Raw genomic sequence first — 22,122 nt, 5'->3', positions numbered from 1 at the left:
TTTTTTTTTATTTCTTTGAAGCTTGCCATAGCATGCCAATACAGAATAGCAACAAAAGACAGAAAAACAGTGTTAGGTGTCCCTGAAGTGTTGCTGGGAATCTTACCAGGAGCTGGAGGTACTCAGAGACTGCCCAAAATGGTGAGTTTAAGATCCCCCAACACCACAACCTTGAACTGTACATAAATACCCCTTTAGATTACTCTATCTTGTACAAAGTACGTAATATAGACACTCACTGTAGAATTCAGAAACCAAATAAGTTAGGAGTATAGAGGATCGTTGGGAGATTTTTTTTTTCCTAATCTTCATTTTTTAGTTCTACAGACTTACTGATAAATGGATAAAGATGATAAACCTTGCTTTTCCAGAACATTAATTTGTTCTTCTTCTTCTGGTATCTCTGTAATAGTTTTTCAAAGCCATGGGTCATACATAATTCATGAGAAGTATAAAATAGAGCTTTCCCGTCATTCTCTGAGTTAGACCATGTATTAAAAGGACTAAAAACAATGCAGCAAGATTTTGAATTTTAAGGAAAGGAGGAGAGTCAACCCTGGAGGCTGCAGAGAAATTTCATATCAAACCACAGATCAAGGCCTCCTAGTGTCCAGCACTATAGACTCCATAATGAAGAGGGCTCAGTCCATATAAGAGTGAGTGGGAAAAGGAAGGTTTTGTTTCATTTGGTTGGTTTTGATTTTGGTTTTACAAGTTTCATCCTATAGCCTAGACTGGCCTCAAACTCTTGGCCATCCCCCTACCTCACCCTCCTGCCTCGAGTGCTGGAATAACATATACCAAAATTAATAATATACATTTCTCTTTAAGAATTGTCTAGAGATGTCTTGACACAAAAATTCGTTGAATTTTATTTACTTATGTTGCCAAGAGCTCTTTCATTTTTGTTTTGATTGATTGTGTTTTGTTGGTGTTTTTAGTTTCTGCTTGTTTTTAAGCCAGGGTCTCTCTATGTAGTCCTGACTGTCCTGGAACTCCTATGTAGAGCAGAGAGGCTGGCCTAGATCTCACAGAGATCCTCTGGCCTCTACCTCCTGAGTGCTGGGGTTAAAGGCATGAACCTCCACACCTAGCTGGTTTTGGTTGGTTTGGTTTTGTGTTTTTTGTTGTTTTATTCTGAGTCAGGGTCTTCTCTGCAGCTCTGACAGGCTTTGAATCTACCATTCTCCTGTCTCAGCTTTCCAAGATCTGAGATTATAGAGCAAACATACACCTGGCTAAAAGTCAGTTTTCTAGAATACTGTAGCAGTTGAACTGCGCTATTAAACTCAAACTCCTTTCTAAAGCCTTTGTAAAAATATCAGGTTTCCCATCTCAGAGTCTAGACTCTGGTTATAGTATTGGAATTTGGGGGGCAGGGATGCTAAGAATTGAACCCATGGTCTTATGCATGCCAAGCAAACACTTTCACTAAGCTGCATCCTCAGCTCTAGAGTTTTAAATACTGTATAAATGATAGAAAACAAATTGAGAATGACAGTCGACAGTTTTAGTCCATGTAAAATGAATTCTCAACCTCATCAGTTCCTTATGCTATTAAATTTAATATAAGGCATTTTTTTCTTCAGTATATAAAATTTAATTTACTCATAAAAGAACATGAAACTGGTTTGACTTTGTTTATATTGGGTGTTCATGCACACATGTGCCATGGTGCACATGTGGAGGTCAGGTCGTCTTTCAGGAGTCCGTTCTCTCTTGCCATGACAGTCCCAGGAATGACACTGGTGTCAGCGTTTACAGCAAGCACCTTTACCTGCAGAGCCCCTCACCAGCCCCGCTTTTCTTCAACAGTTTGCTGATTTGTAAGCTAACTTCCACCCTCATTTGCCCCTGTACTCTGGCTTGCATGTTAGGTGGGGGTGCCTGCTGCATTTGACATGATGCTGACTGGCAGAAACATTCGTGCAGACAGAGCAAAGAAAATGGGATTGGTTGACCAGTTGGTGGAACCCCTGGGTAAGTGCTAGCATGACTCAGAATTGAGTCCTATAGAGTCGCTCATTTCCTGAAGGATTTGATCTCTTGAATATTAGGATGAAATTTAAAACTTTTTTTGAGAAAAAAATTTTAAGATTTAGTTATTTATTACATATACAGTGTTCTGCATATATGCCAGAAGACGACACTGGATTGAATTGTAGATGGTTGTGAGCCACCATGTGGTTGCTGGGAATTGAACTCAGGACCCCTGGAAGAGCAGTCAGTGCTGTTAACCTCTGAGCCATCTCTTAAGAAAGAAGTAACAGTCTTTGAGGAGGGACATTTTCTAAGAGCTAACACTAAATCATTTTCACCCCCACCCTGGTTTCTATTTATTTTACTGATTATTTGGCTACCAAGAATATAGAAATCAGTTCAGTTGTTAGTGTTTAATTATAAATTGCCTATATTACTATCCATGTGTGAGCCTCCTTCAGTCCCTGGTGGGAGGTTCTTTGTTTTATTTGTTGTTTCTATTTTTGTCTGGAATTAGGTGACCAAACCAGGGTCTTCTGCATGGGCCAGGACTCTGCTTCTGAGCTACATCCCCTCCCTGTGTTTTAATAATACAGCAAACACAGGAAACAGCCAACATCAGAATGTTAACATACGGGATCTGCTTATGTGCTACTTTCATGCAATTTCTGTTGGCCGTAGAAACCTCTGAAATGTACATTTGTCACCTCCTGGTTTTTCTTAAATATCAGCGTTAAGGTATTACTTAAGACTCAGTGTGGTGGTTCATGCCTATAATCCAGCATTTAGAAGATTGAGACAAATAAACCATGAGTTTGAACCACATAGAGTAGAAAGTTCTAAGCCAGAACTACCTAGTGAGACCCTACCTCAGAAAAATAAGCAGGAGCTAAAAATAAGCAGGGCACCTGGCACCAAGCCCAAAGACCTGAGTGACCTCTAGGATCCGTGTGATGGAAGAAAAGAACTGATTCCCACTAGCTATCCTGTGACCTCTTCACACTCACTGGGACACGCTTATGTCCCCAACACACACATACTCAAACAGAATGTAAGTGATGACAGAAAGGTTTGTACTTCCAAATTCAAGGTAGTATTTTACTCACTTTAAATTTACTTTTGGAGTTTTTCAGTTTTCAATAAACACTTTGCTTTAACATACATAGTTATGTAAATGCCACCATAGTTAAAACAGTTCTAATATGTAGCTTTTTGTTCTTTCTTTCATTTAGTATAATGCTTTTGAAATGCATTGTTGCTGTTGTGTAGGTCTATAAATAGCACGCCATCAGAGTCATCTCCCACAAATGATGCACTTAATTTCTCAGCACTGTTTTATGTTACTTTAACATTAGCCTTTATTCCTAGGTATTTTGTACTTTTAAGCCAATGCGCTTTACCTTTAATTAAATACTTGCTCATAAAAATTAATTGATTTAGGGGCATGGACTTTAGGTCTTGTGAGTTTAATATACTCATTAATGAAGTCGAGAGCCTTTTTTGTGGATTCTTAAGGCTTTTCTACTTAGATGACCATGTTCTCTATAGGGAATCAGCATGGCTTCTTCCTTTCCTATCTGAATGCCATTTGTTTCTTTTTCTGACTTACTGCTGTGGTTGAGATCTGTGCAGTGTTGGATGTAAATGGTGGAGCAGATATAAGTTCATCCCCCATCTCAGAGGGAAAGGATTTCTCAGGAAGTGCGAGCATAGATGTAACTTTGTCCTGGATGCTCAGTGCTAGCATAGCTGTGGGTTTCTCCTGAGTGCCCATTATCAAGTTGAAGATGTGCCCTTTTCCTCACAGTTTGATAAGAGCAAGTGTAATTTTGTTAAATGCCTTCTTGGTTTTTATTAAGGTATTTGTGTGATTTGTTTGTTTCCTTTTTTAGTCTTTTTGTAATGTCAGTCATACTGGATTTTTTTTTCTGTTGAGCTAGCCTTTACCCCTAGAATAAACTCCACTTAGGTATAATACATTATCCTTTTTACAAACTGCTGGTTTGAGCACCTAAACTTTTATAAGTGATTTTTATGCCTGGCAAAGTGAATTAATGGTCTCATGGATAATTATGTTTTCTTACATTTGTATGGTGTTAGTATTAGAGCAATGCTGGCCTCATAAAATGAGTTGTAAAGTATTCCTTTCTCTTGTTTTCTAGAAATTTTTGTGTAGAATTTGTATTTCTTCTTACTTAAATATCTGATATACTTAACCACAAAGTCATGTATGAGTTGGAGGATTGTTGTCTTTTGTTTTGTTTTTTGTTCTGGCTAAGATGGTTTTAGTATTTGTTTTGGTTTTCTTTGTTGTTTGTTTAATTTTTTGTTATTTTAGACTTATTTATTTTATGAGTGTTTTGCTTGCATGTATTTCTATGTACATGTGTAACTGGTGCCCACAGTGGTCAGGAGAGAGCATTGAATCTCATGCAACTGGAGTTATAAACAGTTGTCAGCCCCATGTGGGTCCTCTGTGAAAAAACGACAAGTGCTCTTAACCACTGAGCCAACTCTTCAGCCCCTTGTTTTTATTTTTTAAGGTTTTATTATGTGTGTGTGTGTGTGTGTGTGTGTATCTGTATGAGTATGCCCATCATGTGTGTGCAGGTGCCTTTGGAGGCCAGAAGAGGGCATTGGCTCCCATGGAGCCTGGCAGAAAAGATGGCTTGGAAGTAGGGGAAAGTATCTTTAAGATTCTTTTTTTCTTAATACAGCTAATGCCCTGAGATAGAGACCTAGGACAGAAAGTACCTGGAGTAGGAATGGAAATGTGTGTGAGAACATAGCCAGCCCAGGAGACCTGTCTCCTTGTGGGTACCTCCCTCAAGGACTGTGGTGTATTGGCCACACTCCAAGTGTGGTATAAGGAAGGCAGTATTTTCCATGCCATATTCCCAGTGTCATATCCTTACCCTCAGGGAGTACCTCAGCTGGTCACTGTTCTTTGCCTAACAAGATGACCTTCATTGTTAAAAGGTGTGGGCCACCAGCAGTCCTGCGCTGGTGTTCTATAGTGATCTTTCCTGGCCTTAGTTAGATCTCTTTGTGGGTGTGCTGGACAGTGCTGGCCAAAGCTAAGGAGCCCTCTGGGTAGACCTGTTGTATGTCATGTGCTCAGCAGCATTCTGTGTACAGAGTCTGGTGGCCTTGGCTGCCCTGACAGATTGGAATGCTGTTGACCTTTCTGGATTCTCTGAGTTTTGGCCATTTTGAAGTTAAAGGTTTAGTTCTGGCTCTACCTTCTCCACTCGGGTTCAGACAGGACAGCTGTCTTCCTAGAGGAGTAGTTCTACATTTGTTTTTGGTTTTTTGTTTTGTTTTGTTTTGTTGGTTTTGTTTTTTTGGTTTTTTCGAGACAGGGTTTCTCTGTGGCTTTGGATGCTGTCCTGGAACTCACTCTGTAGACCAGGCTGGCCTCGAACTCACAGAGATCCGCCTGCCTCTGCCTCCCGAGTGCTGGGATTAAAGGCATGCGCCACCACCGCCCGGCTAGTTCTACATTTGTAGTAAGCACTTCCTCTTGAGATTTTGTTCCCTGAGTACTTCAGAAGTGTGGACTCCTTTTTCATGCAGACTTTCAGTAGAGAGCCTAAATGGTATCAGTTTTCATCGCCCTACAAATTCTGTTCTTTGATTTCTCAGCTTCTCCATTTCTTGTTTGTTTGCTTTTGGGGTGCTAAGGATGGAACCAAGTCTCATACATGCTGATCATACACTATTGAACTATGCACATAATTTAACTCCTGCTTCCAGCAGGCTCATAAGCTAACAGATGCCATAAATGGGAAGTCAGTTGCTGTCTTAGTTAGGGTCACTATTACTGTAACGAAACACCATGACCAAAAACATGAGGAGGAAAAGGTTTATTTCTTTCACGCTTCCATATCACAGTCCATCATCAGAAGCCATAAGGACAGGAACACGGGCAGGGCAGGATCCTGGAGGCAGAAGCTGTTGCAGAGGCCATGGAGGATGCTGCTTACTGACTTGCTCCCCATGGCTTGCTCAGTCTGCTTTCTTAGAGATCCCAGGACCACAAGCCCATGGATGGCCCCACCCATAATGGGCTGGACTCTTCCCCCATCAATCACTAATTAAGAAAATATCCTACAAGCTTCCTTACAGCCCCATCTTATGGAAGTATTTTCTTGAGGTTCCCTCTTCTCCGATGACTTTTGCTTGTGCCCAGTTGACATAAAATTGGCCAGCACAGTAGCATTGCTGCACGCCTCCTTCTGTAGACAAGTACTTTGTGGACCGGAGACCCCCCCCCACCTTTCTGGACCAGCCCTTTGAGCCCCTCACTGCTGTTCCTTTGGGGACACTGGCTTTGTTCCTCATCTGTTCTCTGAGACCCCAAAGGTCTGAAGTCCTCTTACTTTCCTCCTAGTAGCTTCCTTTGGCTCGAGCCAAGTCCAGTAGTCAGACTACGCCCCAGGATTATGACACACCAGAGAACAGAGTGACCAACCATGGCCTAAGATAAGATAGACTGTTCCCTCTCTAGAACTCTGGGTCTCAGGGTTCTGCTGCACCTTTACAGATAATTTGCAGCTTACTCCGGTTTGTTGTTGTTGGTTTTGTTTTTGTAGCTTTGCAGTGGTAACCTAGGCCACACAAGACCCACTCCATCTGCAGAAGTGGAAGACAGGGTGGCAGTGTTTGGGGCCTTTCTTCCTTTGTTCCCAGTTGTTCCCAGAGTTCCCACGGAGCTCACCCTCTAGTGTGAAAGGGAGGCTGGGTGGGAGGTGTCCTCGCCTAGGACTGGGCCAAGCTTGACTTACACTGAAGTCCTTGCAGTCACTTAGTTGTTGTTATTTTGTTTTTACAGGACCAGGAATAAAACCTCCAGAGGAAAGGACAATTGAATACCTAGAAGAAGTTGCAATTACTTTTGCCAAAGGCCTGGCGGATCGAAAGGTCTCTACCAAGTCAAGCAAAGGCCTGATGGACAGTAAGTGTCTGTTAGCAGCACACAGCAGGGCCTCTTCCTGCCCGAGCTTTACCTGGATTCAGAATGAAACTAACCAAGGCCGTGAGAGACTGTGCCTCAAAAAGAAAAGAGAGAGAGTAAACGTATTATCTGTGCTGTATGAAGTCAGCCTCAAAGAGCACAACTCTGCCTCGCGGTGAGATCCTCAACCTTATACTGACTGCTAACGCTGTTGTCTAAAGGCTTGTTATTCTGGAAACCTTTAAACATTAATACAAAAATAAATTATAATAGTGTGATAAAGCTGCAAGCCCCCAGAGCAGGTCTTAACCCAGATCAGGTAACTGAAGCATGTTAAGACAGCGCAGTGCAGAAGCTGGCAGTTACGTTGTGTTCCTTCACATGACTGACTGTGGAGTCTGCAGAACAAATGGACAAGGAAGCCCTGGCTTTTGTCAGTGAATATCTAACCACATTTTACCTTACAGAGCTGACGTCATATGCCATGACTATTCCGTTTGTCAGACAACAGATTTACAAAACAGTGGAAGAGAAGGTGAAAAAGCAGACCAAAGGCCTTTACCCGGCACCTCTGAAAATAATCGATGTGAGTCTGCCCTGTGCGCCCTTTCCATTCCTTCCTCTTACATGGAGCAGTGCTCTTTGTTGTGATTCTGAACAGTGTATGCCAGGACTTTTTGTCTGTATGTTTGTTTGTTTGTCTGTTTCATCTTATTTTGTTTTTTGAGACAGGGTTTTTCTGTGTAGGCCTGACTGTCCAGACTGGTCTTAAACTCAGAGATCCACCTACCTCTGCCTCCCGAGTGCTGGGATTAAAGGCGTGCGCCACTATGCTCAACTAATTGTTTTAAAAAGACATTCCTGGGGTTCGAGTGATCGCTCTGTGGTTAAGACCACTGGCTGCTCTTCCAGAGGTCCTGAGTCCCAGCAACTACATGGTGGCTCACAACCATCTATAGTGGGATCTGATGCCCTCTTCTGGCATAAAGTTGTACATATTTTATGTACTCATACATAAAATAAATAAGTCTTTTTAAAAAAAGAAAAATAGCTCTATGTTGTTAAATAAAAAAGGCATTCCCATTTCTGTAATCATTAAGAAGACCTAATGAGAGCTGGGCATTGGTCATTAGGTCTTTTTTTTTTTTTTTTTTTTTTTGGTTTTTGGTTTTTCGAGGCAGGGTTTCTCTGTATTGTTTTGGAGCCTGTCCTGGAACTCCCTTGGTAGTCCAGGCTGGTCTCGAACTTACAGAGATCCGCCTGCCTCTGCCTCCCGAGTGCTGGGATTAAAGGCGTGCGCCACCAACACCCAGCGAATTAGTCAATTTTACTTTGTTCTGTACTTAGTCATTTTCGTGGTAGTGGGTCAAAGAGGATTCGGAGGCAAAATAGAACTACTCATCAGCCTACTGTCTTTTTAAGTTAGATTAAGACTCTGAAGTACAATTAAGGAAACATAAAATGGCATAAGAAGCTTGCCAAAAAGAGGGGTGATGAGTTTAGATATGACAGAAAATTCAGGTTTAATGGATTTGGGGTTTTGTTTCAGGTCATATGTATAAATTATGGTGTGGGTTTGGGGTCATTTCTTTTTGTTGTTGTTTTTTGTTGTTTTTGTTTTGCAAAACGGAGTTTCTCTGTGTGGCCCTAGCTGTCCTAGAACTTGCTTTGTACACCTCAAACTCACAGAGATCCACCTGCCTCTGCCTCCTAAGTGCTGGGATTAAAAGCATGCACCACCATCACCTGGTCTGAGGAGGTCATTTCTTTATTACATGAGATAGTGCTTACCCCAGATGTAAAGAGTTCCAGGAAAGCACAGAGAGGCAAACGGAGAGTGCTGCCTTAAAAGAAGCTGGAGGAATAGCTTAAGGCTCCCTTTCCTCCCGGGTTCATCGGCAGCCTCAGAAACAGTTGGTCAGTCTAGAGCAGCCAGGCATTCAGGTCCTAGCAAAGCTGCATGTGTGGCCTACTCTCTGAAGCTGATCACACTGGCTATTTTATTCAGCACTTTACATTTAGCCATTCTGTTCCAACACTGAACAATCGCATTTGTGGTTTTCAGGCCGTGAAGGCTGGACTCGAGCAAGGAGATGATGCCGGTTATCTCGCTGAATCACAGGTAAAATTACCTCCAATTTAACTGTAGAAAACAAAATCTCCAAAGCTGATAATGTATATACATAAACTATACTATATGTGAAAACATACTGTATATGAAAGCTAGTACTATTTTTCTCACAGTAGTCATTCTTCTGATTAGCCTCTGTGGTTGAATAGATGTAAGAATGGATGGTGTCCACGGGTGCTTGGAAATGCTCAGTATTGAGGGCGTAATGAGAACAAGGAGAAGCCAGGCCCTGCAGAATCTATCACTTGAGTGACTTTAGTCTGTACCTGGGATGATTTTGTTGTGACAGAGTGCATACATTGAGGGCTGGCAATGTAGGTCAGTGTAGAGTGGTTGCCTTTAGCATGTGCAAGACCCTAGGTCCAACCCAAGTACCATAGAGAAGGAAAAAGCAAACACTCATTTACGCACGTATCTATTGCTTACTGAGTCTTAGAGTCGCAACATTTTTCATGAGTTAGAAAAGAAAAAGTAGGGGCTGGAGAAATGGCTCAGTAGTGTAGAGCACTGGCTGCTCTTCCAGAGGATCCGGGTTCAATTCCCAGCACCTACATGTGCATTCACAACTGTCTATAATTCCAATTCCAGGGAAGCCGACACCCATGGCAAAACACCAATGCACATAAAATAAAAGTAAATAAATAAAAGTTGTGAAAAAGAGAAGAAAAAGTGTCTTGCATTCAGAAACAAAGAAGCACATGTCAAGGAGCCTCATCCCTTTCACTTTTCACAGAAGTCAGTGGTTTGTCAGGGTTAAGGGAGTGATGGGTAATTTAAGTTTTATGCAATCATTAAAGAGTTTGATATCTGAAGAGCTCAGGGAAAACTCCAGAAAACCATTTCTCATGGATCGTTCATACATTCCTCATATTTTAAACAGCATGACCAGGTATACACACACACATGTGTATGTACAGAAAAATAGAAGCATATGCCCCAGGATTGAGTAACTGCCCTCACTGCTTACAGTTGACCCTCCCATGGCTACAGTCCTGCATCCAGCCACTGGACAAAAGTGTTCAGGAAGGAGAATGGTTGGGATCAAGAGAGTGTGGGAAGGGAAAAGAAAGGGCAATGGAATGGATATGTTCACAGTGTATAATATACATATAAAAATTTTAAATTACATTTGTACTGAATGTGTAGAGACTTTTGTTGTTAACAACTAAGTATATATAATATTTACCTTGTATTAGGTATTGTAGGCAATCTAGAGTCAACTTGAAATACAGAGGATGTACACATGTTGTATCATTTTATACAAAGAACTTGAGGATTTGTGGATTATGACTCTCCTAAGGTCCTGAAACTAGTGTTTGCATGGATTCCAAGGAGCAGCTGTACTTGACATCACATATATATATATATATATATATATATATATATATATGTAAACTTTTTATATAAAACCCCTTATCAATCCTATTGAATTCATGACCTGATGGATATTTACTCATAATTTGAATCCACTGGTTTACCAAATAGAACACACTGTATCAGGATTAAGGATAGCATTAATTCTGTGAACCATTATTTCATGTTGTTAAGGTGTGTAAGCAATATTATTAGAGAATTTCTTTCTTGGCTATTTGTAACCCTACAATTCTACCAGTGTGTGCTAGCATTGAGAGTCTCGTCATTTCACTAGTAGTCTCATTAGAGGCAGTCCTAGGAACTAGGCTTCCATTTTCCCATTTGAAGGGTGAAGAAAGCTTTCACAGTAGGGAATGTCAAGATCAGGGTGCAAGCCCTACGGCATCAGACCCTGATTCCAACTGTTATGCTGGAGCCACTGACTGGGAATGGTGCGGTGGGAGACCTGCAGTGGGTAGGAGTCCCCGTCAAGTTCTGCCTTGAGGCAGTGTGGCCTTAACATCTGGGCCTCTTCTCAGGCTTCCACTGTGGTGGACTATTGGGCAATGGTGAAGATCCATTGGAGCCTGAGACTCTAGACCAGCGGTTCTCAACCTGTGAGTTGTGCATATCAGATATTTACATTACAGCTCATAACAGTAACAAAACTGCAGTTATGAAGTACCAATGAAACTGATTTTATGTTTGGGGTCAGCACTACATGCAGAACTGTATTAAAGGGCCGCAGCATTACGAAGGTTGAGAACCATTGGCAAAGATACCATTCCTACTATAAAGAATCTGAGAGCTCAGTTGCATCAAAACCTCCTTCAAAGCTGGCACTTGGAAGGCAGAGGCAAGCAGATCTCTGTGAGCTCGAGGCCAGCATGGTCTACAGAGTGAGTTGCAGGACAGCCAGGGCTACACAGAGAATCCCTGTCTTGAAATATATATATGTGTGTGTGTGTGTGTGTGTAAATAAACAAGCAGAGCCAGAGCTGCACCTTTTCTTGTTCCCTTTGCCTTTCAGAAATTTGGAGAGCTGGCACTGACCAAAGAATCAAAGGCCCTGATGGGACTTTATAACGGCCAGGTCCTGTGCAAAAAAAATAAATTTGGAGCACCACAGAAGAATGTTCAGTAAGCTGTCCTGCCCAGAAAGCCTGTGAATTTGCTTTGCACCAAGTGTGTAGGGGCCTGAGCATCCACAGAACTAGATTTACCCTCAACCTCTCTGCTCAGTGGGAGCCTTTATTCCAAGTACACTCATGTTTTCAGATGCTCTGCATTCTCTAGGCCCTTCTAGCAGCTTTACAGTGCTTTCTTTTCCTTCTTTTTTTAATTGCATGTGCATTGGTGTTTTGCCTGCATGTATGTCTGTGTGAGGGTATTGGATCCCCTGGCAGTGTAGTTGCAGACAGTTGTGAGCTGCCCATGTAGGTGCTGGGAATTGAACCTGGGTCCTCTGGAAGAGCAGCTAGAGCTCTTAACCACTGAGCCATCTCTCCAGCCCCTTTAGAGCTTTCTTATCTCATATGATTCCCTAGCTGTCTGGTTTAGGTCTCACTTACCAGATCAAGGGTACTCTGCTGAGCTGGAACTCAATTCGGTTGGTAATTACTTGTGGGACATTCAGGAGTCCCGAGTTCAGTTCCCAGTGCCACATAAAGGAGATGTGGTGATGTGTGGCTGTTAGCCCTGTACTCAGGAGGTGAGGCAGGAGGATCAAAAGTTCAAGGTAATCCTCTGCATGGTGAGTTCAAGACCAGCCTAGGCTATGTAAGACCCTGTCTCAAAAAAAAAAATAAAAAACCTAAAAGCTACTAGTAAGGAGACTGAAGTACTCTGGCTAGGGAGACTTTGGGAGAAAGGAGAATGAGAGTGACAGAAAAGTTAACATCACTAAGAAGTTACCAAACAGATTAGTCTTCAAACAGACCTCTGCCAAGATTAGTCTTGGTTCCCATGAGCTTCGGGCACAGCTGAAAGTTGGTAGAGTGTTGCTGGTTGTTTTTCACTCTTTAGCTCTTAGCTCTTTGGGGGGGCCCACCACACATAGAGGCTTATTATTACTTAGGAGTACCTAGCCTTAGCTGGACTTGTTTCTTGCCAGCTTTTCTTAATTAACGTATCCTGTCTACCTTTTGCCTCTGGGCTTTTACCTTTCTCTATTTCTATATATCTTACTCTCACTCTTATTCCACGGGTGGCTCAGTGGCTGGCCCCTAGCATCCTCTTCCCAGTTTTCCCCTCCTCTTTTATTCTCTCCGCCTGCCAGCCCACCTGTTTCTCTCTCCTGCCTTGCTATTGGCCGTACAGCTCTTTATTAGACCATCAGGTGTTTTAGGCAGGCAAAGTAACACAGCTTCACAGAGTTAAACAAATGCAGCATAAAAGAATGCAGCACATCTTTGCATCATTGAAACAAACATAACACACCTAAGATAATCTTCCAGAATAGTAAAGTTCCGCCTTCACAGAAAGACCAATTTTTTACACTCGGTGAATTTTACATTTGTCTTTAAAAATCAAAACTTAATTGTTGATAAAAATTAGCAAAAACTGTTGTACTTGTGCCCGGTGTGGCTGGTTTATTGGATGACAGCAGCATGGCTAGTGTTTCCCAGCTACTAAAATCTGAGATACTCACCAAAGCCCTTTGATCGCATCCTTCCAGGCATCTAGCCATCCTCGGTGCAGGGCTGATGGGAGCTGGCATTGCCCAGGTCTCTGTGGATAAGGGACTGAAAACTCTACTGAAAGACACCACAGTGACTGGGCTGAGCCGAGGACAGCAACAAGTGTTCAAAGGGTAAGTTCGCTCTGTTTCTGCCAGAAGTTGAACTGTTTCTGGGGGCAGACGTGGTTGGTTTCTTGTTTTGTTTTGTTTTGTTTTGTTTTTCATCACAGATTCTTTTTTCCTGAACATAATGAGCACCACACTCTATAGTTTTACAAAGTTTCTTTTGTTGTTTAGAAATACTAATTGCTCTGTCACCTTTTTCTCTTGTAAATACAGCAGGCCTTTGAGTGGTTCATTTATCTTACCCTTTGGTATGAAACTAGCCATTCTCGGGTGTGTGGTTTGGCTGAGGTTTGCATGTAGGTGCCCCAGTGGAGTGGATTACAGAACCTGCTTGGCTCTTCTGAGAGGTCTTGGGGCGGGGTTGAGTGAATGTGTGCTGACTGCAGTAGGTGAGGGCAGGGCCGACATGAGGGCTTCAGCACTCCTTTCCTGACCAGAGTGACACGGCAGAGCCCTTGCCTCGTCAGCCTGTGATGTCTGCAGGCAAAGCACCCATATACATAAAGCACAAATCAAGACTAAACAAGTGCTTTAAATGAAGACAAAGGGTGACTGTCCTTCCACCCCACCAGTCCCTTCTCATATACATGCCACCAGTTTTGCTGGAACTGTCGTCAACTCAGTCACACTGAGGTTGGTCTCAGCCCAGTGTTCTGCATACACACTGTGAATGAGCTGGCTGCATTAGACCATCCTGCTTGGGACCTTGCTGAGTGAGGGCATTGTGCTTCCTAAGTGGATTGTGTAACTTAATTGTTGGCTGTGTAGAGACATTTTTGGGAGGAAGACTGTGTGCCTGGGGTCTAACTCATCTTTAAATGCCAATAACCTTCCTTTAATAACCTTCCTGGATAGCCATTTCACCCCCAGTACATCTGAGTATTGGACCCCCTCAGAACGGGAGTAATGATGTAAGCTCACAGTTGTGGGGCCACACAGCCTCCGTGTGGCCTTGGGCCCTGTTCTCCCTCGCTAAGAATGTGCTTTCTAGGTTGGATGACAAAGTGAAGAAGAGAGCACTAACGTCATTCGAAAGGGATTCCATCTTCAGCAACTTGATTGGGCAGCTTGATTACAAGGGTTTCGAGAAGGCAGACATGGTGATCGAAGCTGTTTTTGAGGACCTTGCTGTTAAGCACAAAGTGTTAAAGGAAGTAGAAGGCGTAAGTAACAACTCATTGTACTTGACTCTGGGAAGACACTGAGATGGGGGGCCTTAGTGTGAGGGGAGACACATGCCATAGAGCATGTGCGGAGGCCAGAGGGCAGCTCGCAGGAATTGTTTCTCTCCATCCACCATGCGGGTCTCAGGGATCAGTAAGTCTGTATGTGAGTGCATACACATAGTGTGTATCAGAGAGCTCAAGTCTAAATCCTAAGGGGAGAAAATTAGGTACCTATTCTTCTAAGCATAGGGCTTGTTAGCTCTAGGCAGGGGGTGGCAGGGGTGGGGGAGTTATCCAAATAGCCTCATGGAGTACAGCCAGGTTTCTTGGGTTTTTTAAAATTATATATTTATTTTGACTGAATCGTAATGAGATGTCTTCAGGTCTAGGTAGCAGAGAGAACTGAGGAAGCGTTCTCCAGACAGTTTTAGATGTGGTGGTGCTCCCTCAGTCCTACCCCCAGTGTCCTAATTAGCCCAATTTTTTTAACTTTTATTTATTCTTTCTATCTTTCATATCATGTATCTCACTCCCATTCATTTCCCTATTCCTTCATATCTGCCCTCTGTCCTTGCAACCTCCCCCAATATAAAGTGAAATTTAAGAGAAAAAAGAAAACAGGAAAAAAGTTAAAAATCTCGTCATGGAAGCTGTAGTGTGACACAGTGAGTCGTCACGCAGTAAACCCTTTTATCCATTTATCTTTACTTGTAAGTGTTCATTGCAGAGTCTGGTTTGAGGCCTCTGGTTTCTGCTACACTATGGATGCTGGGCCCTCACTGGGCCTCCTCTTGGATGTCCTGTTGTTGCCCTGTCTCATGGAGATCCTGCAGCTTTGGGTCTGCAGGACTGGCCCCTTCTGTGCTCCAGCAGATCGTAGTTGGGGTGGGCAACTCATAGCCCTGGTTCTGGCCTGGGTAGTTGCTGGATTGGTCAGCCCGCCAGCTCTCCTGTCTTCACCACCAGGGCGAGCGCTCCTGCATTGCCCTGGCTGGTTCACCTCTTGCAGCAGTGAGCAAGGGGCAGGGCCTGTTCTCCTTTCGTGCCCTCAGGGTCAGGTCTTCTGCACCTACAGTATTGTCATGGGCAGCTCTACTGTGTTACCCAGGCCAGCTGCAGGGGCCACTCTCCTGAGTGCTGCAGCTAGCGAGGGACAGGGACCGCTTGCCCACTCCTAAGACCTGAGGGCCAACTCTCCCACTTACCACAGGTGGCAAGGGGGGGTGGACCTAATAGTCCATTCTTAAGATGGGATGACATGAACAAAAATGTGTATTTGATGTGGATAATAGAAAGAAAAGTCTAGGAAAGGAGAAATGGCTGTAATCCAAGCATGAGAAAGACCACAGCTAGACTAGACTGGGAAGTGAATGGTATTGAGGGCAATGCTGGTGGCTGTGGCTGTGAGCTGTGGTGAAGCAGGCAGAATTACTAAGGTGATCTCGCCTGCATGGTGGCTGTAATAGGATCCAGTGCCCTCTTCTGGTGTGCAGGCGTATATGCAGACAGCACTCACATACATATAGAAGTCTTTAAAAGGAGAGTTCAAAACTTGAGGTGGCAGTGGAGAGATGGCTCAGAGGTTAAGAGCACTGGCTCTTAACTGGTTCATATACATACATATATGAACTCACTGTGTGGCGGAGGATGGCCTTGAGTTTCAGATCTCTCTGCCTCTGCTTCTCAAGTGCTAGGATATGGCATACAACACTGTGTCCAATTTATGTGGTGCTTATGACCCAGCCCAGGGCTTCATGCATATTAGATGAGCACTCTACCCCAAACAAACAAAAGAAAAGTCATAGGATCTTCATGACAGGCCAGGCTTTGTTCATCTAATTCCTTACAGCTCTTAGGATTTTTGTTTATTACCGTGATGATTCACCTTTACCTGTCATAATAACATTTTATATTCAGTGTGTTAAATGTGTCTTCAACCTTGATTTTCATCTAGTGTGCAACACACACACACACACACATACGGATTCTCTGTGTAGCCCTGGCTGTTCTGGAACTCACTCTGTACACCAGGCTGGCCTTGAACTCAGAGACCCACCTGCTTCTGCCTCCCAAGTGCTGGGATTAAAGTTGTGCACCACCACTGCCAGGCCTGCCTGTCTGCCATTTTACCCTCCCTCCTTCCTTCCTTCCTTCCCTCCCTCCCTCCCTCCTTCCTTCCTTCCCTCCCTCCCTCCTTCCTTCCTTCCTTTCTCTTTTTTTGTGCCAATTTAACAGAGATGCCTTCCATATTTTTCATCCAGTGTCAGAAAACTTGAGTAAGTTGAGATTATAGACAGAATGTCAAACATTCTGTGTTAGGGACAGTGCAGAGACAACCTGATAAATAAAGCTAACAGTGGATAGTATTTGTGTGCTGCAGGCATAACTACAGTGGACACTGCTCTTCAGTGACCTATAGAGTGAAGTATCATATGCTTTCTGGCTTATTGAAGGTGAGCAGGGCTAGGGAGTGTTGTAATCTTCCAGACTCATAAGCAGGGCTAGGGAGTGTTGTAATCTTCCAGACTGGAGAGCACATCCAAATGACAAGAGGAGTCAACACCCATGCCCCGCCTTTAATGAAGCGTAATTCAAGTCATCCTTTTGGCATTATCTAAAGCATCATGCGCTGGGGCAGGACAGGCCATCACTAGAGGACAACTCAATGAAGAGAACTAGGTCAACTCAAAAGCTTTTAGTGACTCATAATGTCTGGGCGAGTTGCTCCTGTGTGGTGAGCAAGTATGGGCTAGGGGAGGGGGAGTGAGTGAGTGTGTGTGTGTGTGTGTGAGAGAGAGAGAGAGAGAGAGGGAGAGAGGGAGAGAACTGGGCCCGAGTGTCATCCAGCTGTGCTGTGGACTCTGTCATCTCTAGGCCTGCCTGTGTGACAGGGTCTTAAGTGCTTTTCCCTCCCACAGGTGACTCCAGAGCACTGCATCTTTGCCAGCAATACATCTGCTCTCCCAATCAATCAGATTGCTTCAGTCAGCAAAAGACCGGAGAAGGTAACCTGGACAGAGGGCCCCCAGCCGTCTGACCCCTTCAGACTTACTGGGTAACGTTTCAGAATACAACCAGGGAAAGAACCAGTATAGAGGTGTGAGGGCGGTTCCCAAAAAAGTGAGCAACAAAAACTGAATGCCATGATGTACACATGTAGGACTTGGTGGGCTACAGCTGAATACACCTGGTGGCTGGTGTATATTCCCCATGGTGGCTATTTTTAAGCTTAAACTATTAAGCTTACTTAACTTAGAATTAAGAATTAAAGGATGGGCCCTGAACCAAGAAGCAGTGTGCAGTTCAGCTGCAGTGAGTGTGGTAACTGCTTAGGCCGGGTAAGGCTCCGGATCCAGGAATGGAGGATCAGGACTCGGGGTCCTACAGCCTTACCTTGGACCTCCCACCCAGGACTTGAAGATGCTGGATTTGGATGTACTTTCACTGAGTGTTTGGGATGCTACCTAGAAAATTATCGTTGCTCCAACAGGAAGCATGCAGTCAGTCATAGAGAAGTAAAAGACCTCACTTCTCTGGTGGGAGGTACCAGTGGCTTCAACTGACCAGCCAGAGAGAGACTGGAAATAGAAAGCAACCTGGAGTTGCTAGTCCTAAGTCAGTGTCTCTAACCACACAAGCCTGCTTCTTCCTCCTCATGCAGTGGGAATGAACAACCATCTACTGTGCTAGCACACAGCAGAGTCAAGGGGATCTGGTGGACCTGACAGAAGCGGCCTTGGGAATGACAGGAGAAGGTCAGGGAAAGGTAGTGATGATGAGACCACAGACCCTCAAGCCTTTGGACTAGATCATGGTGTTCCTGGCCACAGGCCTTTCTCTCCAGTGTCTCCTAGTGAACATGGCACAGTCGTTTCTCCCGGCAGCACTGTAATTTTGGTTGTGGCCCCTCGCCAGGTGATTGGCATGCACTACTTCTCTCCTGTGGACAAGATGCAGCTTCTGGAAATCATCACGACCGACAAAACCTCCAAGGACACCACAGCCTCTGCCGTGGCGGTGGGTCTCAAGCAGGGCAAAGTCATCATTGTGGTGAAGGTAAGGCCCAGGGGCAGGTGCAGATTTCCTGAGCCTGCAGAATTGTGTGTGACGATTCTTGAGGGAATACCAGCTTCTACAATGACCACTGGGTTGTCTCCGAAATGACCGTAGTATTGATTGTCCCGCTGAGATGGGGTAGTGTCTAGACTCTGGCTGGTTCTCTCCAGTGAGTCCAGACCTCAAAGGTTACATGAAGCCCACACTGTTCAGGATGGCTTCTTTTCCAGGGTAACACTGAGCATTCTGAGTGTTTTAAGTCAGCTGAAACCGTGAAATGAAATCTGGGAAAGGAAGACTGGGTGTGGACATGGGTAGTTCAACCAAAGCAGGACCGACCGGCCATTAGCTCTCTTCCTCTCCCTTGGCAGGATGGACCCGGCTTCTACACCACCAGGTGTCTTGCTCCCATGATGTCTGAAGTCATGCGAATCCTCCAGGTGTGTATGGACCTTGCCAGATTTTTTACTCTGTCCTCCAAGCTGAAGATGTCCAGATGAGGGGCAGGTTCCCCTAGAATACACCACTGATTTTCCCTGGAGGCCATTTTGTGCCTCCCTTGGGGCTGAGACTGCCCAATAGGCAGAATGTAAATTCCTCTCTGCTAGCTCCCTGAGCATTACAGAAACCAAAGGCCTTCCAGAATGCTCAGCCTTTATACTCCTGAGGTGAGGACCTTCAGACCAGAGCCTGCTTGGCCTGACTGCACTGTATCTGCTTCTGTTCTGCACACACATGTGCATGTTCACAGGCAGGCAGACACACACACACACACACACACACACACCTATCTCTACCTCCATCCAGATCATTCCATGGCACTTCCCTAGTAGTCCTGGTAGCCATGGTATCTCCTTAGTCCTAAGATTCAGAATCACAAGCAAGAGCTGAGTGATCTAGTTGACTCTAAGCTTTCTTAAAGGGTGTGGGAAAGCTTCGGGGTTTCTGCTTATACTTTCCTGGGTGAAGCGCTGGTTCTAGACCTGACCAGGTGATGTCCGAGAAAAAAGTGGTTTCGCACAGGCTATATCTGTGGGTTATTACAGGCAACCCTGGTGTTGTGAGGGGAAATGGCTGTGCTCTGAGCCCCTGCTTTACTTCCTGTTCAGGAAGGAGTTGACCCTAAGAAGCTGGACACCTTGACCACAAGCTTCGGCTTTCCTGTGGGGGCCGCCACCCTGGCGGATGAAGTGGGTGTGGACGTAGCGCAGCATGTAGCGGAAGACCTGGGCAAAGCCTTTGGGGAGCGGTTTGGGGGTGGCAACGTGGAACTGCTGAAGCAGATGGTCTCCAAGGGCTTCTTGGGTGAGTAGCACCAGCGTCAGGCGTAACACTGATACAGAGTTTGTGCACAGCTGGCTGAGAGCAGAGCGAGTGCAGGAGTGGGTTTCCTAAACACAGCCCTGGACAGAGAGTCTGTTAGGCTGGGTTGTAGAGTAGGGGGAAAGGCAGTCTGGGTTTACAGGGCTCTGCCATGTATGCCAGATAGATCACCGTGTTCCTCCTGCAAGTTCTGTATCCAGGTTTGACCCTGTGGTCTGGCCACCCAGGGAAGTTCAGCCTTTCTATTCAGAACGTAAAATTAAGACTGCAGTAAAATCACCTTTTGGGCCTAGGCCTCCTGTGTGGACACAAAAGTCTGGGGTGGGATGGGGGTGGATTTTCTCGTTCAGATTCCGATTTCCATGCCCCAGGTGCTTCGCACTTCAGCAGAATGATAGAAGCTCCCAGCAGACAGGAGTTCTCTGCTAGGTGAAGGGCAGTGACTAACATAGTCTCTTTCTTCTCAGGTCGCAAGTCTGGGAAGGGCTTTTACATCTATCAGGAGGGGTCGAAGAATAAGAGCTTGAACTCTGAGATGGATGGGATCCTGGCGAGCCTGAGGCTGGCTGCCAAACCTGAGGTGTAAGTTGACTGCTTGCACAAAAATGATTTCTCTGGGAGCTCAAAGCTCCGAGGCCCCTTTTCCATCCTCTTTTATGACCCAAAGCAGGCAAAACCCTGTACAACTAAAGCCCGGCTTGTGCTCTCGCACAGGTGTCCAGGTGAGAGCGGGCAGGCCTAGGGCAAGCCTTGCCTGCGTTCTTTGTTGTTTTGTTTTTCAAGACAGGGTTTCTCTATGTAGTCCTGGCTGTCCTGGAACTCGCTCTGTAGACCAGGCTGTCCTCAGACTCAGAGATCCACCTGCCCTGCCTCCCAAGTGCTGGGATTAAAGGCATGCCCCCCCACCCCTGCCCGGCTATAAGCCTTGCCTGTGAAGGTGGGAGATGGGTTTGCAGGCCCTGCACCCCCTTGCTCTTGGCTAGCTTTGGGAATGCACTGATGTTGCTGATCTGTCAGGAAATGATGGCACCTCTTCTGTGCCAGGCCATTTCGGGTGCTCAGTTTCACACCAGTTAGGGAAAGTCCCACTCTTTTTCCAGGAGATGGGTTGTGTTATCTTTCGGGGCGGTGTGGTTCCTCCTGGCCACTGGGCTCCCTAGGGCTCACCCACACCCCTCATGCTGCACCCCAGCTCCTCCGGTTGTTTCTCTGGCTAAATGTTCCTTCCTGTTCCTTCTCCTCCTCAGCTCCTCTGACGAGGACATCCAATACCGTGTGATAATGAGGTTCGTGAATGAAGCAGTCCTGTGCCTGCAGGAAGGGATCCTGGCCACACCTGCAGAGGGAGACATCGGAGCGGTGTTTGGGCTTGGCTTTCCGCCGTGTCTCGGAGGTCGGTGTGCAGCCTGGGAAGCTGGCCTCCTCTACGCTTGTGCTTGTTACTGTCCCTTTCACTGACGTCCTGTCTCTGCTCAGGGCCCTTCCGGTTTGTGGATCTGCACGGTGCTCAGAAGGTAGTGGACCGGCTCCGGAAGTACGAGTCTGCCTATGGAATACAATTCACCCCGTGCCAGCTGCTCCTCGACCACGCTAACAGCTCCAGCAAGAGGTTCTACCAGTGAGCAGGTCCTCCCGTCCTGCCCCGCCAATGCACTAACCCAGACCTGGCAGGGCCGCTGTCAAGATTTTCAGGAATCAGGAGGAAGATAGGTTTGCTCCTCCCTCACAGTGCCTTCAGCCCTGACCAGCTCTTCCTCCTGCTGAAAAGTCTGACTGTGAATTAAGAGTTTGGACGTCATGGTGGAGGGTGAGCCCCAAAGTGCTCCTTTTGCCAGCCCTGCCGGAGGCCCAGCGCAGCAGCTATGAGTAACCCAGAATGTCTGCTGCCTGTGCCCCCAGGCGGCCAGTGGGGACTGGCCGTGGGGAGGGCATTTCTGCACCCAGCCAAACACAGGGTGACAATAAACCCAGGCCGTCGGCCTGTGCCTGCCTGCCCTGTTTTCTTGTCTGCCTTCTTTAAGCACCCTCAGTAATAAAGCCTGCGCTGTGGCGCACAACTGTGCTGGGGGATGTTGAGGCAGCTGCTTGAGAGGGAGATTGTGACGCCAGAAACAGACTTTGTGTGCCCATGCCCGTCAGCCGGGCTGCCCACGGCGCAGTTGCAGCCCTGGCCCGCTAGAGCAGTGGGAACAGTAGGGGCATGGTGTACCAGGGTGCGAAAGACACTTCTTTCCCCAAACTCATTTCCTCACTGCGCCATTGTATGCAGTTTTCCCCTTGGCATGCCTCGTCCCTGGCTTCTCAGGACGTCTGCGGGAGAGAGCTATGCAGAGGATAACACTCGCCTGGT

At 45.5% G+C, this 22,122-nt stretch overlaps 1 protein-coding gene across 1 annotated transcript in view; it reads left to right on the top strand.

Annotated features, from left to right (window-relative positions):
• Positions 1 to 21,765, top strand: part of Hadha (hydroxyacyl-CoA dehydrogenase trifunctional multienzyme complex subunit alpha) — a 31,181-nt gene extending 9,416 nt beyond the window's left edge. The window contains exons 6-20 of the mRNA XM_005073506.4: positions 22 to 141; positions 1,878 to 1,980; positions 6,815 to 6,937; positions 7,405 to 7,523; positions 9,003 to 9,059; positions 11,452 to 11,561; positions 13,099 to 13,233; positions 14,219 to 14,390; positions 17,312 to 17,398; positions 18,309 to 18,449; positions 18,821 to 18,889; positions 19,559 to 19,754; positions 20,240 to 20,354; positions 21,020 to 21,165; positions 21,249 to 21,765. Of these exons, the coding sequence (XP_005073563.1) occupies positions 22 to 141; positions 1,878 to 1,980; positions 6,815 to 6,937; positions 7,405 to 7,523; positions 9,003 to 9,059; positions 11,452 to 11,561; positions 13,099 to 13,233; positions 14,219 to 14,390; positions 17,312 to 17,398; positions 18,309 to 18,449; positions 18,821 to 18,889; positions 19,559 to 19,754; positions 20,240 to 20,354; positions 21,020 to 21,165; positions 21,249 to 21,394 (1,839 nt within the window). The 3' untranslated portion in view covers positions 21,395 to 21,765. The remainder of the gene's footprint in view (positions 1 to 21; positions 142 to 1,877; positions 1,981 to 6,814; positions 6,938 to 7,404; positions 7,524 to 9,002; positions 9,060 to 11,451; positions 11,562 to 13,098; positions 13,234 to 14,218; positions 14,391 to 17,311; positions 17,399 to 18,308; positions 18,450 to 18,820; positions 18,890 to 19,558; positions 19,755 to 20,239; positions 20,355 to 21,019; positions 21,166 to 21,248) is intronic.
• Positions 21,766 to 22,122: the final 357 nt, after the last annotated feature.

This window comes from Mesocricetus auratus, unplaced genomic scaffold (assembly GCF_017639785.1).
Source record: "Mesocricetus auratus isolate SY011 unplaced genomic scaffold, BCM_Maur_2.0 Super-Scaffold_100024, whole genome shotgun sequence".
NCBI classification, from domain to species: Eukaryota; Metazoa; Chordata; class Mammalia; order Rodentia; family Cricetidae; genus Mesocricetus; species Mesocricetus auratus.
This window is presented reverse-complemented; position numbering and strand designations above follow the sequence as displayed.